The 17,203-nt window shown below is 52.4% G+C and overlaps 1 protein-coding gene across 3 annotated transcripts in view; it reads left to right on the forward strand.

Moving 5' to 3' along the window:
• Positions 1-9,740, forward strand: part of PSD4 (pleckstrin and Sec7 domain containing 4) — a 45,737-nt gene extending 35,997 nt beyond the window's left edge. The window contains exons 8-17 of one of the 3 annotated variants that reach the window (XM_010366042.2): positions 21-133; positions 355-413; positions 628-717; positions 2,540-2,583; positions 2,961-3,121; positions 4,384-4,454; positions 4,567-4,733; positions 5,549-5,693; positions 5,891-6,034; positions 7,969-8,226. In XM_010366042.2, the coding sequence (XP_010364344.2) occupies positions 21-133; positions 355-413; positions 628-717; positions 2,540-2,583; positions 2,961-3,121; positions 4,384-4,454; positions 4,567-4,733; positions 5,549-5,693; positions 5,891-6,034; positions 7,969-8,226 (1,252 nt within the window). Of the gene's footprint in view, positions 1-20; positions 134-354; positions 414-627; positions 718-2,539; positions 2,584-2,960; positions 3,122-4,383; positions 4,455-4,566; positions 4,734-5,548; positions 5,694-5,890; positions 6,035-7,968 lie in introns of all 3 variants that reach the window. The other 2 variants (XM_010366043.2, XM_030920955.1) reach the window with 2 other exon arrangements.
• The last annotated feature ends 7,463 nt before the right edge of the window (positions 9,741-17,203 follow it).

Raw genomic sequence — 17,203 nt, forward strand, 5'->3', positions numbered from 1 at the left:
ACTCTGGCCCTTCTTTTCAGGAGCTTCCTCCAGGCCTTGGTGCTCAGTGGGGAGACTCAGGAACGGGAGCGAATCCTCTACCAGTTCTCCAGACGCTTCCACCACTGCAATCTGGGGGTCTTCCCCTCAGTAGGTAGGGAGGGGCTGACCCTGACAGCAGAGCAGGGAAACTTTGGGGTGCCCTTGTCTGCTTGGGAGTTTAGTAGGTGACAGTGAACTGGGGGGAGTGTGTTGGGGGCTGTGGAGAATGGAAGCATTCCAGGGTTTCTGAGGTTACCCCACCCAGTGTGGGCAAAGGAAACAGGAACCCTGGTTCCAGTGAGCTTTCTCTCCACTCACCTATCTCTGGGGCAGATTCTGTACACACCTTGACATGTGCAATCATGCTCCTTAACACGGACCTGCACGGACAGGTAAGACGGTGGAGAGAGTCCCTGTGGGAACTGAGGCCGGGGCTGTGGCAAGGGGTTTGGGGAGGAGAAGACCAGAGGCCTGAGACCAGGCAGGGAACACCCCTGAGGGATGTGGGTCTGGGGAGCTGGAAAGGGTTTCATGGTGGCTGGCTGGGGGGTTATTCTATTGGGATGGAGTGTGTGCTCAAGTCATCTCACTTCTCCGTGGATACAGAACATTGGCAAGAGCATGAGCTGCCAGGAATTCATAACCAACCTGAATGGGCTGAGGGATGGCGGGAACTTCCCCAAGGAGCTGCTAAAGGTATGTGCCATGGGATCTTCTTACGGGCTCAGGACCCGGGGATCCCTACTTAGGACCTGCAGCCTTGGTTCTTTGTTCCAAGGGAGATGCTGAGCTTGAGACTGGCTTTGCCAAAATATCCTTGAGAGAACAGGGCTTATTTATTGCAGGCTAGTAAGTGTGGTCCCTGGCTGGCAGCATCAGAAGCATCTTGGAATTTGTTAGCCATGCAAATCTGCTGGCTCCCTGTGCTGGACTTACTGAATCAGACTCTCTGAGACTGGGACCCCTAAAATATTTTCTTAAGTTTTCAAGTCATTCTTACCCCTTCAAAGTCTGAGAAGGGCAGAGCTACACACGGTGAAAGTCTGGAGCTCAGACTTGGGAGCCTGGTGTTCCTGGGTTTGAATTCTAGTCTTGGGCAATTTGCTCCCTCTTGGCCAACTCAAGTTCCTCCTGAGGGTATTAACCACTTTACAATGCCATTATCAAGGTGAAATAAAATCTGTCAAGTGCTCAGCGCGGTGCTTGGCACACAGCATGTGTGTCATAAGCAATTAAAATCATTTGCTGTTTCATCACAGTCACGCATCACTTACCGATGAAGGTATGTTCTGAGAAATGCATCGATGGGCAATTTCACTATTGTGTGAACATTATAGAGTGAACTTACACAAACCTAGATGTACAGCGCACTGCACACCAGGGCTATATGGGATAGCCTATTACTCCTGGCTACAAACCTGCATGGCATGCTGTTGTACTTAATACTGCAGGCAATTCTAACACAGTGCTGTACTTGTGTATCTAAACATAGAAAAGGTACAATAAAAACATGATAGAAAAGATTAAAAATGATACACTTGTATAGGACAGCTCCATCATAATCTTACGGGACTACTATCATGTATACAGTTCATCCTTGACTGAACCATCATGATGCTGTTATATGGTACATGGCTGTACTTCATGAACATTTACTGAACACCTACTATGTGCCAGACATCTTGCTAGGCACTGCAAGGGCTATAAAAGCAAGTGAGATAACATCTACATTAATACGTCAAACTTTTAGTGCATCATTCATTCATTTATTGCACATTTATTGTGGGGATTGGTCAGCCAGTTTCTTCTCCATCAGATCCCTCCCAGCAGGATGCCAGGAAGGCAATTCATTTCTCCTCCATGAGAACTAGTTAAGGCCTCACTAAGCATGGGCAGGACAGGGACTTGTCTGCCTTGGTCATCATCTTTTTTTGTTTGTTTGTTTTTTGAGATGGAATCTCGTCCTGTCACCCAGGCTGGAGTGCAGTGGTGTGATCTTGGCTCACTGCAACCTCCGCCTCCCAGGTTCAAGCAATTCTCTTGCTGAGGCTGAGGCCTCCTGAGTAGCTGGGATTACAGGTGTGCGCCACCACTCCCAGCTAACTTTTCGTAGTTTTAGTAGAGATGGGGTTTCATCATGTTGGCCAGGCTGGTCTCGAACTTCTGACTTCAGATGATCCACCTGCCTCGGCCTCCCAAAGTGCAGGGATTACAGGCGTGAGCCACCACGCCCGGCAGATCATCTTTATGTCTTTAGCACCCAGCATAGTGCTTGTCACTGGGAAATGCTCCAGAAATACTTTGCTGCACAGATGGATGGATGGATGGATGGATGGATGGATGGATGGATGGATGGATAGATGGATGGATGCTTGCCTACTCAAGGAGGAAGGGTAGCTATGTTGTGGGTGGAGGAGGCAAGCTGTACACATGCCCCTATCCTACCTCTGCCAGACAAAGAGGCTTTAGGCTCCACAGTCCTGAGTTTTCCCTGCCCACCTGTGTGCTTCTGTTCCAGGCCCTCTACTGGTCTATCCGCAGCGAGAAGCTCGAGTGGGCCGTGTGAGTGAGACCCCCTTTCCCCTGTCCTCCTCACTCCCTTCCCCTGTCTTTGGGCTGCCCTCCCTCTGTCACCCATCCAAGATTTAGAGAAACTCAAATAGTGCTCCCCTCTGAGTGGGACAAAGCCAGAGGCAGGGCTCTGGGGAGACAGCATAGAGGAACCCAAGTAATGCTGGAGGGCCAGTGGTAGTGGAACATGGGGTACGGCAGAGTTTTCAGGAATTGATGGGTCTGCTCTGAAGGAGGACTCCCTTTGGGGGGGTCCTGGGGTGTGGCTCCCCAGGAAAAGAGAGGTTGCTGAGGCTCTGGGAGACAATGGATACCTCCCAGTGGTCTTTGCGTAGTCAGCACTTCCAGCCCAATTCTCTGTTGTTCAGGGATGAGGAAGACGCAGCCAAACCTGAGAAGGCCCGGCCATCCCTGCCAGCTGGCAAGATGAGCAACCCCCTCCTTCAGCTGGCTCAGGATCCTACGGTGCCCACCTACAAGCAGGGCATCCTGGCTCGGAAGATGCATCAAGATGCAGATGGCAAGAAGAGTGAGTGTCTGCTGCCCACAAACAGGGTGGTGTGCTGGGAGTGGCCCTGCTCAGGTACCTGTGCGGATGCATGCGCAGGTGTGCAGAGAGATGGCCCGTGTTGAGGACAGGCAGCCAGCCCATGTTCCTTCCTCAATGTGTACTGAACAGTGACCTCGTGCTGGATGCCGTGTGAGGCGCTAGAGGGTAGGTAGGAGAACCCAGACAAAACAGGTCTAGTTATTCCTGGACCCCAGAGTCCCTGTAGTAAGATAGAGATTAGACAAGTGTGTCAATGTCTGGGACAAAAAGGTAGCAAGAGCTGAGTGTCTAGAGGCTGAATCAAGTGAGGAGAAAAAGGTTTTTGGTTTTGCTTTGGAAGTGGGATGTGGGGACAGGGAGAGGTAAGGCTCCTGGTAAGTGACGGTATCTGCACTGAACTTCGGAGAAGAAGAGGGTCTGGAATTTGGAAGCTGGGCAGACAGCATCCCACACAGAGAAAACAGCAAGCCAAGTTTGCTCAGAACATGGGGTGTGTGCAAGGGAGGTACACTTGTGGCAAAATTGCCAGGGCCTGCGTTTGGGCCTCATTCCGCAGGCAGCTGAAGGCTTTTGATTAGGGTACCAACATGACCAGAGTGGTGATCTCAGCATACTAATGTGCAAGCACAGATTGAACAGGGTGGGGCGACCAGGATGGGAATTAGCATTTGCTGTGAAGCCGCCGGGGCCCTAGGGCTCACCATACAAGACCAGGGTGGAGAGGTAGGGGGAAAGAGGGCAGGTGGTGTTCCAGGTGGTGTTCAGAGTGGGGTACACAGGGAAGGACACCCCAAAGCTGGGCCCTGAGCCCTTGAGCCCCTCTGGATGGGTATGCAAGGTCAAGAGCATCCTGCAGGGACTAGAAAGCTGTCTGGTGGAGTTGTGTTTGTGCCTGGGTGTTTGCCACTACTTGGGGTAGTGGGTGTGTGTTTGGAGTTGGAGAGAGGATGATCTGTATGAATATCCATATTTGGGTGTGAGTGGTTCTATGGTTTCATTTACAGGAGGGATTGCCTGTGTGTGGAGAGACTCAATGTGTACTGAACAGTGACCTCATGCTGGATGCTGTTTGTTTATGATTGTATATGTTTTCTTGTGTTGGCATGTTCTGCATTTGTGTGCATCCTGGTGAGAGACTGGAGGTGGTGTGAGGGGCAGGGGGCTTATGCACACTTGTGTGTGTCTGAGTGTGTCTGGATGCTGGTGCCCCCACCTACATTTGTGTTCTGTTCCTGGAACAGCGCCATGGGGCAAGCGCGGCTGGAAGATGTTCCACACCTTACTGCGAGGGATGGTTCTCTACTTCCTGAAGGTAGGAAAGGAGCCAACACCCCTGTCAGAATGGGAGACTGAGAGAGGCCCAGAACTGTCTGGAGGGTGGGCAGCTGATGATAACCTCTTGTCTGAGCCCCTGTGACTGGTAGCAGGGAGAAGACCACTGCCTGGAGGGGGAGAGCTTGGTGGGGCAGATGATGGACGAGCCTGTTGGGGTGCACCACTCGCTGGCCACCCCCGCCACGCATTACACCAAGAAGCCGCATGTCTTCCAGCTGCGCACGGCTGACTGGCGCCTCTACCTCTTCCAGGCACCGTAAGTCCCTGGGGTGGGAGACTGTGGCAAGGCCTTGCCTTGCCCTAGTTCTCTCCCCACTGACCCTGCTGACACCTGAGGCCTGTGGACCCCGGGGGCCCTGGTGCGAATGGCCATAATGATCAGAAATTCTTAGAATGTGGCAGCAGGAAGAGGAGCTGAGGACCAGGGATGAAGTCCAGGCATTGCCTGCTTCCTCACCATCCTTGGCCAACGTTGCCAGCACAATATGCCTTTTCCTTGTCAGTGGGATCAAGCCTCCCAGTTCAGAACACAGGATTCTGGGAAGCTGCTAACGATTGACCAAGTTTGGCATTTGTTATAAAATCTGTTGCTTTCTCAGACTGTCCTCTTTATTTTTTATTTTTGAGACAGAGTCTCGCTCTGTTGCCCAGGCTGGAGTGCAGTGACTCGATCTCGGCTCACTGCAACCTCTGCCTCCTGGGTTCAAGCAATTCTCATGCCGCAGCCTCCCGAGTAGCTGGGATTACAGGCGCACACCACCGTGCCTGGCTAATTTGTGTATTTTTAGTAGAGACGGGTTTCACCATGTTGGCCAGGCTGGTCTCGAACTCCTGACCTCAGGTGATCCGCCTGCCAAGGCATAGCCACAGCGCCTGGCCTCCAGATTTTCCTCTTTATTGATAAGAAATGCCTTGGTCAGAGGTCGAGTGCCCTGCTAGTGGCAGGGCTCTAACTATGGGAGGCTGAGTCCTGAGCAGCTGGCCAGCTGTGCAACCAACCACAGGAGGCTGCGGGAGGAGGGTGAGGACCAACTGTGTGTCCCTGGGGACCAACGACCTTCTTTGCCCCAGCACTGCCAAGGAGATGAGCTCCTGGATCGCGCGCATCAACTTGGCTGCGGCCACACACTCCGCACCGCCCTTCCCCGCCGCCGTGGGCTCCCAGCGCAGATTCGTGCGGCCCATCTTGCCGGTGGGCCCCGCCCAGAGCTCCCTGGTATGGCCTCCGGGAAGGGGTGGGGTACGTTGAATTGGGAATGTGCACCTGGAGCCCTAGGACTAGCTCGGGGAGGCTGGAGGCCGGCTGCGCACCCGGCCTGGGAACTGAGGTGACCAGGAGGGCAGCACACCCGGGCCCGGAAAGCGGTGGAGGGGACGCCCGGGACAGCGTCCCTCACCGCCTGCCGCTCGCAGGAGGAGCAGCATCGATCCCATGAGAACTGCCTGGACGCTGCCTCGGACGACCTGCTGGATCTGCAGAGGAACTTACCGGAGCGGCGGGGCCGCAGCCGCGAGCTGGAGGAGTACCGCCTGCGGAAGGAGTACCTGGAGTACGAGGTGAGGGGCCGAGCCCACCTCCCCGCCGCTGCGCAGGACCCTCTCCGCCCTCTCGAGGCTGCCTCGGTCCCTGCAGCCGTCACTGCCCTGACCGCGCCGGGGCGGGGAGAGGCGCTTGTGTGAAGGCGGGGCCCGTGTGTGATCTCTGCAAAGGGGCAGGGACTCCCATAGGGACACCCGCGTGCACGGGCGTGCGCAAAGAGTGTGTGTCCCCATGCACTTAGGCCTTTCACCTCTTGTCCTGGGGGCACATAGCAGCTGCTTGTCTGGAAACACCCATAGCAGACATTATTTTATAGTTTTCTTTCTCCTGAGTATATTTGGTTTTTCCCAAGTTGAAAGAATTAACTACATTTCAGCTGAATTGTTCCATCTAATACCTGCCAAATAGGTAGTATTTATGGAGCTTGTCTTCCTTGCATGGATTATCTCATTCAATTATCTAACAACTCTGGGTAGGTACTGTTATCCTCATTTTACAGATAAAGAAACTGAGGCACAGAGAAATTAAACTACTTGTCCAAACCTGGTAAATTTACATGCTGCTTCAAATGCCCCATTTATGGTCTTAACTAAGAAATGACCATGTTTTTTTGTTTATGTTTTGTTTTGTTTTGTTTTGAGATAAAGTCTCACTCTGTCGCCCAAGCTGGAGTGCAGTAGCTCGATCTCAGCTCCCTGTAACCTCCGCCTCCCAGGTTCAAGTGATTCTCCTGCCTCAGCCTCCCAAGTAGCTGGGATTACAGGTGTTAGCTACCACCCCTGGCCAATTTTTGTATTTTAAGTAGAGACAGGGTTTCACCGTGTTGGCAAAGCTGGACTTGAACTCCCGGCCTTGAGTGGTCTGCCTGCCTCAGCCTCCCAAAGTGCTGGGATTACAGGTGTGATCCACTGCCCCTGGCCAGTAATGACTTTTGTTGGCTCTACAGCCCATGTTGCAATGTTTCATCCCCTAGTCTCCCCCAACCCTCACCCATCCACCCACACTCCCCAATTCTGCTTTGGTGTCATGTCACTTCATCCGAGATCCCAACACTGGGTGCCTGCTTCAGGGGTCCTGAGTGCCTGCTTAGGGTGAGGGCCCACTGGGGAGGAAGCATAGGTTAATGCAATGTGAAAATAGAGGGAATCAGAGGCCACCCAGAGGCAGAGACCAGGAAGTGGGAATCAACATTGCCTCCTGCCTGTCCCCACTGCACCCTCATGCAGCCTTCTGCCTTTCAAGGCCCCAGCCTATCCCTTGGCTTGGTGATTGTATCCATGGCTGTGAACTCCCCACTTTTCAGAGGCTTCAGGGTGTGGCTGTGAGGACCCAACCTCTTCCTCCCACTGACCAGCTAGGACCTTTAGCAAGCCACTAGCCCTCCCTTCCACAATGATTTGTGCCCCTCCCAGGGCTGGCATGAGGATCCAATGGGATGGAGGGTGAAGAAGCACTTTGTAAACTGGAAACCATATCCCAAGGATGCTAGCTGCAGGGGCCTTAGTAGTACAGTGTTAAGCAGATGAGGGTAGTTAGCATCATGCTCCACAGATGCCAATTGTTAAAATGCTATTCAGACCCAATTAGGGCTGTACAGATGTGAGCTGTTTGTGTGTAGGGCTGCAAAGCTCTCAGGCATAGTGGGTGACACATCTTTTAGTGCCTCAAAGATGGAACATGGCATAGAGATGTTAGTTACAGCACTCCAAGGGGTTGGTTATTATTAGAAAAGGGTTGGGCTGATATGTGTCATTATAATACCATCCAGAGGTATGCTCTGCAGTCTGCTTGCCCAAGCATTATACTGACACTCACTGTTGGTCCAGCCCTCTTTCTGCAGAGGTCTGCATCACCATAGCTTCAAGTACCTGTGAGCTGTCCCTCACGATTCTAGCCTCCTCCCGGCCTGGAGCCAGGATGGTGCTAAGGTGGTGGGGACTGTGTGTTGCAGAAAACCCGCTACGAGACCTATGTGCAACTGCTGGTGGCCCGCCTGCGCTGCCCCTCCAATGCTCTGGACCTGTGGGAGGAGCAGCTGGCGAGGGAAGCTGGAGGCACTCAGGAGCCCAAGCTCAGCCTGAAGAAGTCCCACTCAAGCCCGTCCCTGCACCAGGATGAGGCTCCCACCACAGCCAAGGTGAAGCGCAACATCTCAGAGCGCAGAACCTACCGGAAGATCATCCCGAAGCGGAATCGCAATCAGCTGTGAAGCCGCGCCACCTCAGAGACACTGGCCCCTGCTCCAGGGTACACTTGAGATGGACCTCCCTGGAGGAGACTTATTTCAATGAGTCCACCATGACGGAGGAGGCACCTCCTTTCCCTGCTAAAGGACAAACCTCATTTCCCTGTGGCCCTCATTCTCATGCTCACTGAAGCTTTCCTAATACTGCTGTGCTGCCCCCCACCCCCATGGCAGTCCCTCCGAAGCCCCAGTCCCTGGCCACACCCAAGGGAAGAGGGAGGTTGAGGACTTGACTTTCCTCCTGGAGCTCGTCCCATGTCACCCTGCAGGCCCCAGAATCCAGAGTGGCCTCATTTCCTAGACCTGCTGGGAACTCGGCACTTGTTTGAGAACCAGGGCATATGTGGTGTGGCCTTGGCTTCTGGGGGAGAGCTTGGGGCAGCAGAGGTCCCCTGGGCAACCCAGCCAGGGGAGCCACAGCCCTGAGAATGGTCTTGCTCTGGGAATTAGCTGACCTTCCTGGGGAAGCCCCAGAAGAGTGAATCAGGGACTCTTGAGAGATTCCCAACCAGCCTCCTGTGACCCAGGGAGCAGGGTCGCTAAGGTCCTGCCTACTGAAGGGACAGCCTTCTGGGCAGGGACCTTGGGGGGCTTCAAGGGCTCCGCATGGCTGTGGGGCACCGTGCCTTTGTCTCCTTTCCCCCTACAGTCGTCCTTTCCCCTGAAGCAGATGAAACAGCCTCACATACCCAACTGCCCATCAACAGAGCAGGGCTGATGGCCTGAGTGAGGGCTGGGAGGGGTGGGGCCTCCAGAGCTTTGCAGTGAACCCTGGAACCCTGGGAACAAGAAGCCTTTGTTCCAACAGAGCAGGGAAGGAGGTTCTCTAGGTTCAGACCACTGGAGAGGATAGAGAAGTATAAGGTGGCGACAGTTTCCCTTAGGGGTCTGCCTGGCAGGAGCCACGGCTCCGGAGAGTTGTGAGGGATGGGATGGAGGCTGGAGACCAGGTGAGGCCTAGACCAGGCTTGGGAGACTCTTCTGTGTGCCTTCCTACACATGCCTTAAAGCTTCCTTCCTGGACGAAGGTGCCTGGACCCCTTCCCCATCTCTGGCAGCTCAGAGGGTCTCCGCTGCTCCCCCCTGGGAAATCCCCTCGTCCTGCCCTCTGGTTGCCTCCCAGCTGGACTTGTTCTCTGAGGGAGGTTCCGGAGACTCATGGACTTGGGGCTCTGCCTGTAGGAAGGAGGCTGGGCCGGAGGGAGCAGCCACCATTGTCTCTGTTCAGCCAAGTGTGCAAGTAGGCTGCCCGCCAAGAGGGGGCCTCTGCTACCCACTGCTGCCTGCCGGCTGACGCACTGCCTCCCCAGCCTTCCTGCTGGGCCACCCTCCTCCCTTCCCATGCTTGTAATCAGCTCTGGGGCCTGGACCTCCACAAAGTAAGGCTGGCCCTTGGAGGCCATGTTTGGGTCTCTGGCCAGGTCCTGGGGCTAGGCCTTGCACCCAATGGGTGCACAATAAATACAGGTCAACAAAGACGGAGGTGTGTCAGTGTGTGAGGAAGGGAGGTCAGGCAGCTAGGACCACCTGCAGTGTGGCAGGCTTCATCCCTCTTTGCTTCAAGTGTGTATGTGTGTCTGTGCATGTGTGTAGTGTCTGTGTCTGTGTGTTCATGCATATGCAGGAGTCACACGGTCGTAGGCTGTCAAAGCTGGAGGAGACCTCAGAATCATTCATTCACCTACTTGCTCATTTATTCACCTACTTGCTCATTTATTCATTCATTCATTTTGCAAATAATATGGGACGCTTTCTATGTGCCAGTACTAGGGGATTCACCAATGAATTAAACATGTCCCTGACTGCATGAGTTGACAATCTTGCCCCCTGGTTTCCTGCTCTCAGTTTACAGATGCACTTTTATCTTGCTGGGGAAGTGTGCTGAAAAGACACATTCCCAGCCCACACCCAGGGATGCTGATTCAGTCAGCCTGGGTCAGGGGGGTAGATAAATATGTTGGGTAACTCTGATGTGTAAGTAGCAGTTACCTGCAGTACAGTCCAATTGCCTCATTTGATTGAGGTGGAATCCCAGCATCGGGTGGACGTGACTTTTGGCCCAAGACTAATGCTTAGAAACTAAATGGAGTAGGTTATTAGAACTCACTGAACATGCATCCTTTTTTCTTTTTTCTTTTCTTTCTTTCTTTTTTTTTTTTTTTGAGACGGAGTTTCACTCTTGTCACCTAGGCTGGAGTGCAATGGTGTGATCTTGACTGACTGCAACCTCCGCCAAATCAAGCATTTCTCCTGCCTCAGACTCCCAAGTAGCTAGGATCATAGGCGAGTGCCACCATACCTGGCTATTTTTTGTATTTTCAGTAGAGATGAGGTTTCGCCATGTTGGCCAGGCTGGTCTCGAACTCCTGACTTCAGGTAGTCCGCCTGCCTTGGCCCCGTAAAGTGCTGGGATTACAGGCGTGAGCCACCACACCCGGCCTATGCATCCTTATTTCTAAAACCATAAGAAAAGGTGGAAGTTTGAATGCATGGGTGTGTGACACTTTGATGCTCCTTTGCTCATGTAGAACCGGCACCTCTCTTTCACCTGAGCACGTGGAATCTTCAGAGCCAGATGATGGTGGCTGCCTGGCTTCCCATAGTCGATGCTGCCCAGGCACCTCTGCCTGGAGGGTCTGGGTTGTGGGCTGCAGTTATGACATGTGACCACTTGGAGGCGGGCTTGCATCTTTCTAGCTTCTGGCTGCTCAGGTGTCCTGCTGTGGAGCTGCGCTGTGCTCCCTGAAAGGCAGAAAGTTACTGTGTGTGCCCCTATGCCATCACAGAACCAGGACCTTCAACTTCGTCACACCCACAGTGGCCCAGGCCAGGACTCGCACCATCTAGGGAAGCCTCTCCTAGGGAAAAGATTGGGGCTCTGACATCTTCCTGCAGATGTAAAGAAAGACATCTCAGAAGTCTACGGGGACAGCCCACAGCTCCCCACAGGATTGCTCCAGGTAGCCCTGGAAGGTGAAAGCTGAGCAGGCCCCAGTCCCCATCCTAGGTATGGAACAGATCAAACCACCATAGGCCTATGTCTGACCTTCTTGTCCCCACCCCATGCTCCTCTGGCACCTGTGTCCTTCTCTTCGCAGGAGAAGGGACAGACAGAGGTTCTCAGTGATGAGCTCAGGCTCTGGAAGGGCAGTTGAAGTCTGGCTTTAGTTCTTCCTTTCCCATATAGGGTAGCTCAGCTTCCGGGGGCCTGGGCCTGCTGTGACCCAGGTTGACACCCCTGATATAACTGCTTCCTGGGCTCTCATGATCTCAGCTGAGCCTGGCTTTCTGCTGATGACATTTGTTTGTTGCTTGCCAGGCACCAGGGTAGATGAAAAGATCACTAAGACCTGGACCTTTTTCCTTAGGAGGCTCTGAGTCTTCTGGAGATGGAGACATATGGGGTGTGTCGGGGTTGGAAGGAGCGGGACTGGAGGGTGGGGGTGAGGGGGGCAGAGGGAAACAGGGCTGTCAGGGCGGCCTAAGGCCAGATCATCCAGGGCCTCCAATGCAGCCAAGGACAGTGGCTTTTTGTGAATGTACAGTGCAATTTTTATTTTTTATTTTTTGAGACAGAGTCTCGCTCTGTCATCCAGGCTGGTGTGCAAAGATGCAATCTCAGCTCACTGCAAACTCTACCTCCTGGGTTCAAGAGATTCTCCTTCCTCAGCCTCCCGAGTAGCTGGTATTACAGGCATGCGCCACCATGCCCGGCTAATTTTGTATTTTTTAGTAGAGACAGAGTTTCGCCATGTTGGTCAGGCTGGTCTCAAACTCCTGACCTCAAGTGATCCAGCCACCTCGGCCTCCCAAAGCATTGGGATTACAGGTGTGAGCCACTGTGCCTGGCCAGTGCAGTGCAAATTTTATAGAGAAGAGTGCCAAGCTCAGGGCTTGGGGGACAGCCTAGGGATTTCATTTTAAGAAGATGAGCTTTTATCTGGCCGGGCACTGTGGCTCACACGTATAATCCCAGTGCTTTGGGAGGGTGAAGCGGGCGGATCACCTGCAGTCAGGAGTTTGAGACCAGCCTGGCCAACGTGGTGGAACCCAGTCTCTACTAAAAATACAAAAAATAGCCGAGCATGGTGGCACATGCCTATAATCCCAGCTACTCAGGAGAATGGCTTGAACCCAGGAGGCGGAGGTTGCAGTGAGCTGAGGTTGTGCCATTGCACTCCAGCCTGGGCGACAGAGCTAGACTCTGTCTCAAAAAAAAAAAAAAAAATTGAAATGCCTTGAATAAGTAAGGCCAATGAGTAGGGTCAGAATATAGACTGCAAATGCCCTGTACTATTTGTGTAACTTATATGTAAATCTGAAATTATTTCAAAATAAATATGAAAAGAGAAAAAGGCAATATCCCAGAACCTTGTGAAAACCTGGCCATAGCAGGTCCTTTTTCCTCCTGCTGAGCTGAGCAGGCATGCTCACAGGTCCTCAGGGTTTCCTGAATGGCTACTGTCCTCCCCACTGGCCCCTCTGCCAACACCTCTGCCCCCCAGCTGATGCCCATGCCCCCTCACCAGCTCATCGTGGCTTGCACCTTTACCTGTTCCCTTCATCTTCCCTTCTCCAGAGGAAGAGGTGCTCTCCACAAGCCTGTGACCAACCGTTCCCTTCAGCCGGCACACTGGCCCCTCTACTCCTGCCTGCCACAGACCTGTCTCCTTCGTGGGCCCACTGGGGCTCTTTGGGCCTGTTCTCTACCCCCTTCATTATCATGCCTTGTAAACATCATCGTGAGCAAAAATCAAAGCTGGTGTTAGACTCTCTTGCTTTCCGTAGCTGAGCCTGGCTTCCCTGCTTTCTGTGATGAATTCACGGGATGTGTGCGCTTTGCCAGCTGTTCCCAGCCCTTACCAGGTTCCCATTCATACCTGGCTCTAATTCACACCTTACAAATCGGCGTCCACCCCACCTTTGCCTGAAACGCCATCCTCCCAGGGCCATTGATGGCTTCAGTCATCAACTCCAATGCCTTCTCAGCCTTCTTCCCCCATCACCTCTCAGCGACCTTTGGCCTTGGTAGCCATGTGATCATCTACCAGACCCTGCACCAAGACTCAGCCTGATCTTGCCCCAGTGGCCAGGCCCTTAGATGGGAATGCCAGGAATTGAGTCCAGCTTTTCCAGCCGTCTGACTATGGCCAGTTAGCCTCTTATGTTCTGTTTGCTTCTCTATGAAATGGGGATAATAACACTACTTATGTCGTAAGGTCCTCGTGAAGATTAAGTGAAATTATGCACGTAAACATCTCAGAACAATGCCTGGCACAGAAGGAACACCTGTGAGGTTAGCTATTAATTCATAGCCTAACCAGACTTACCCCACGTCTGCTCCCCTCCTCCTCTGGGCTCTGGCTTAGGCTCTGCCCTTATGCATGCCATCCTGCTCGGATACTGGGTCTCTGCACTTGGCTCTGCCTTGGCCTGCAAATAATAAATCTTAGCTCAAACGAGCTTTAGCAGAAAAGGGCTTTGATTGACTCCAATAGCTGAATAATCTGTGTCCAGGTGAGGTGAAGCTTCATCTAGGGCTCCACTCTGATCCAAGGCCCCTTTTCTCTCTTGTTCTTTTGGAGGCTCCATCTCCCAGGCCTATGAGCGGGAGCAACCCTCATGCTTCCAAGATGGCCCCAGGAGCTCCCAAGATCCCTTTTCTTGGTGCAAATCTAGCAGGAAGTGATTCTCTGCTTCCTGAAAGTTTCAAACTCAAATCCAGGAATAGTCTGCTGTAGCAGCCTGCCTTGGGCCATGTGCCCATATCTGAGCCAGTCACTATGGCAAGGGGTTTAAGGAGATCAGAGTCCATTTCTGGAGAGGATGAGAGTGAAGTCAGCACCACCCAAAACATAGGGACCAGTTGTGGCGAAATTCTGAGCACTAGAAGGACAGGCTAGGAGGAATGGATGAGGGGGAGAAAACCAACTAATATTCAGATGCCCTTTCCTCTAGGAGGCCTTCCCTAAGTCTTCCTCCTTCAGTTTCTATCACAGGAAACTCTGTAACTCTCCTCTCCTCTCTCCTCCTCATTTCTTTTCTTTTCTTTCTTTCTTTTTTTTTTTTTTTTTTTGAGATGGAGTCTCACTCTGTCGCCCAGGCTGGAGTGCAGTGGCACAATCTTGGCTCACTGCAAGCTCTGCCACCCGGGTTCACGCCATTCTCCTGCCTCAGCCTCCCGAGTAGCTAGGACTACAGGTGCCCACCACCACGTCTGGCAAATTTTTTGTATTTTTAGTAGAGACAGAGTTTCACAGGATGGTCTCAATCTCCTGACCTCGTGATCCGCCTGCCTCGGCCTCCCAAAGTGCTGGGATTACAGGCGCGAGCCACCGCGCCTTGGCCCTCTTCATTTCTTTTTGCCTCTCTGCTTCCAGAGCAACATAGACTCCCTGTGGGCAGGAAATGGAATTGTTGATTTCCACTGTTTCCCCAGGGCCCGATTATCTAGAGTCGAAAGAATGCACATCTCAAAACTATCTCCTGGTTCTTTTTCTACTTTCTTGCGTATTCTTTTTTTTATTTTTTATGGTTTTTGAGATGGAGTCTCACTCTGTCACCCAGGCTGGAGTACAGTGGCATGATCTCAGCTCACTGCAACCTCTGCCTCTTGGGTTCAAGCAATTCTCCTGCCTCAGCCTCCTGAGTAGCTGGGATTACAGGCATGTGCCACCATACCCAGCTAATCTTTGTATTTTTAGTAGAGATGGGGTTTCACCATGTTGGTCAGGCTGGTCGCAAACTCCTGACCTCATAATCCACTGGCCTTGGCCTCCCAAAGTGCTGGTGCATATTCTTTTTTTGTCTTTCCTGCTACTCCCTCTTGCTCTTCCCACCCCTAAACTATGTAGCCTCAAAGATCTTACCTGGCTGACTGATGAGCTTTCAAGATAGTTTCTGGAAGATGCCTCTAAATCTAAGCCTTCAACTCTCATCTCTGTTCTGAATTTCAGACCTGGAATTCTAACTGTCCACAATACATGGCTCCTCAATACATCTTCCATACGGTACAGTTGTTACTTATCACCCGTAAGACCACACTTGGCGTTGTCTCCTGAAAACTAGTCCTCTCCTGACTCCCCTGCTTCTGTGAGTGATTCTGCAGTGGCCTGAGGTCATCCATTGCTTTGAAAGATCTCACACCAGGGTACATATGGAGATTTGACCCGGATGGTTGGACCTGTGCCTCATGATCAGGGTAGAAGCCTCTAGCTGTCTCATTTCTTTGTCCTCCTCTGTGGTGTGACACAGGTGCAGGAGGAGGTACACAGACACAGAAGAGATGCTTTCCCTGTGCAGGGTTGCTGACAGTCTTGCCCGTAACTCCTGGCCTCCTTCCCCTGCATCAACACATTCACTGCTCTGACCCTGAGTTGGACCCAGCTAGGAATTGTGACTTCAGTTACTAGTATTTCCTCTGAGCCTCTAGTCATGGCCAAGGGCTAATCTGCATATGAAAACCCACTTGAAAGAAATCCCAGTGCTGAAGAAAGAATTGAAACATACAGAGCGTTTCCTTGCTCAAGGGAGTGTGGACTTCAGCACTTTCACTGAGCAGAGGCTGCAGGTGACCACCTTGTCTCTCCCTGCAGGAGACAGCCCAGGGAAACTGAGCCTGAATTTGCTGCCATGTTTTGAGGACATTATCCACGCTAGTCTCTTTCATCTGGGCCGAGGTGGGTAATTTTCCTTAGAATCAAGTAATAGAAAAAGTGTTGCTTCTTCTGAGAGCTGGTACATTGCCCTCTTGTGAATGAGAGCTACATACGTGACCACAACACCCTTTCATTTGACCACTAAGAGACTGAAGGCCAATTCCGGATCAACTTTACAGCTGCCTAAGGTCTGCTATACCACCCATGGCATACTTTCTGTGGTCTGATGCTTTATTTTTTATTGTATTTTACTAATTTATGGCATGCATATCGTATGAGCTGTCTCAAATCCTCCCCAGAATAAGGTGAGGAATATATTAATATTTAAAATAAAATAAACAAAATGTCAGTGTGTGTGTGTCTTAGGCTGGAAATTCCTTAAGGGCAGGGACCATGTCTGTTTATATAGCACCTGGCACAGTGTCAAATTGAGGCTTAACACATGAATTTTGATGAAGAGCAGAAAGAAGCTGCAGAGACTTAGGCCTCATGCTCCCACTGATAGTCATCCAGACCCTGTTTGCCAAGGTCCCCTTCCTCATGCCTGACGAATCCTTACCCCACTCCTGACCATACAGCTTCACTCCCCACAGTCTACCTGGTCCTCACCCAAGCTCATGCTCTCTCACAAGCCCAGCCACACCCAAATCTGCTCAGAGGTTCACCCCAATCACCCAGCCCACCCTTTCACCCACTGTCCCCGCCACCCTGCAAGCCCATCCCAGGCTGGGCAGCCGCATGTGGTGCTAGGAAATGCCACTGGCATTTGAGGCGTTTGAGGTGCTGTCCCCACACGTGCCTTGGCCCTGTGGGGGCCTCCAGCCAGGCAGGGACCCGGGAGAGGGAGGGAGAGGATAAGCCGCTTCGAAACTCCAGATGCAGCAGTTAAAAAGAGGACAGAGGCAATGATCCTTCAAATTGCCACATCTGTATAATCTGCCTTTTATTTTCTGCTTCATGAAGTTTTATTTCCTATTATTTATTCACCTCCCCGCCCTCCCCTCCCCTGCCTCCACTCCTCCTTAGCAGGCGACATGCTCAGATGGGTCCTGAGCCCTGGCCTGGGTCTGGGTCTACCCCCATCCCCTCCCTGGGGCTGGCTGCTGGGAGGAGGCACCTGCTCCCCGCTTCTCTGACTCCCTGTCTTCTACTTTCCCTTCCTTCCTTGAGACATTCGGGTACTGCATCCCCCCATCATTGTGTTTCAGCCTCTAAAGTCCCCTCCCTCCATCCTTCAAGTAGAGCTCTGAGAAAATGTGCATGGATCATGGGATCATGGAGGT

This window comes from Rhinopithecus roxellana, chromosome 17, assembly GCF_007565055.1.
Source record: "Rhinopithecus roxellana isolate Shanxi Qingling chromosome 17, ASM756505v1, whole genome shotgun sequence".
In the NCBI taxonomy this organism is placed as follows: domain Eukaryota; kingdom Metazoa; phylum Chordata; class Mammalia; order Primates; family Cercopithecidae; genus Rhinopithecus; species Rhinopithecus roxellana.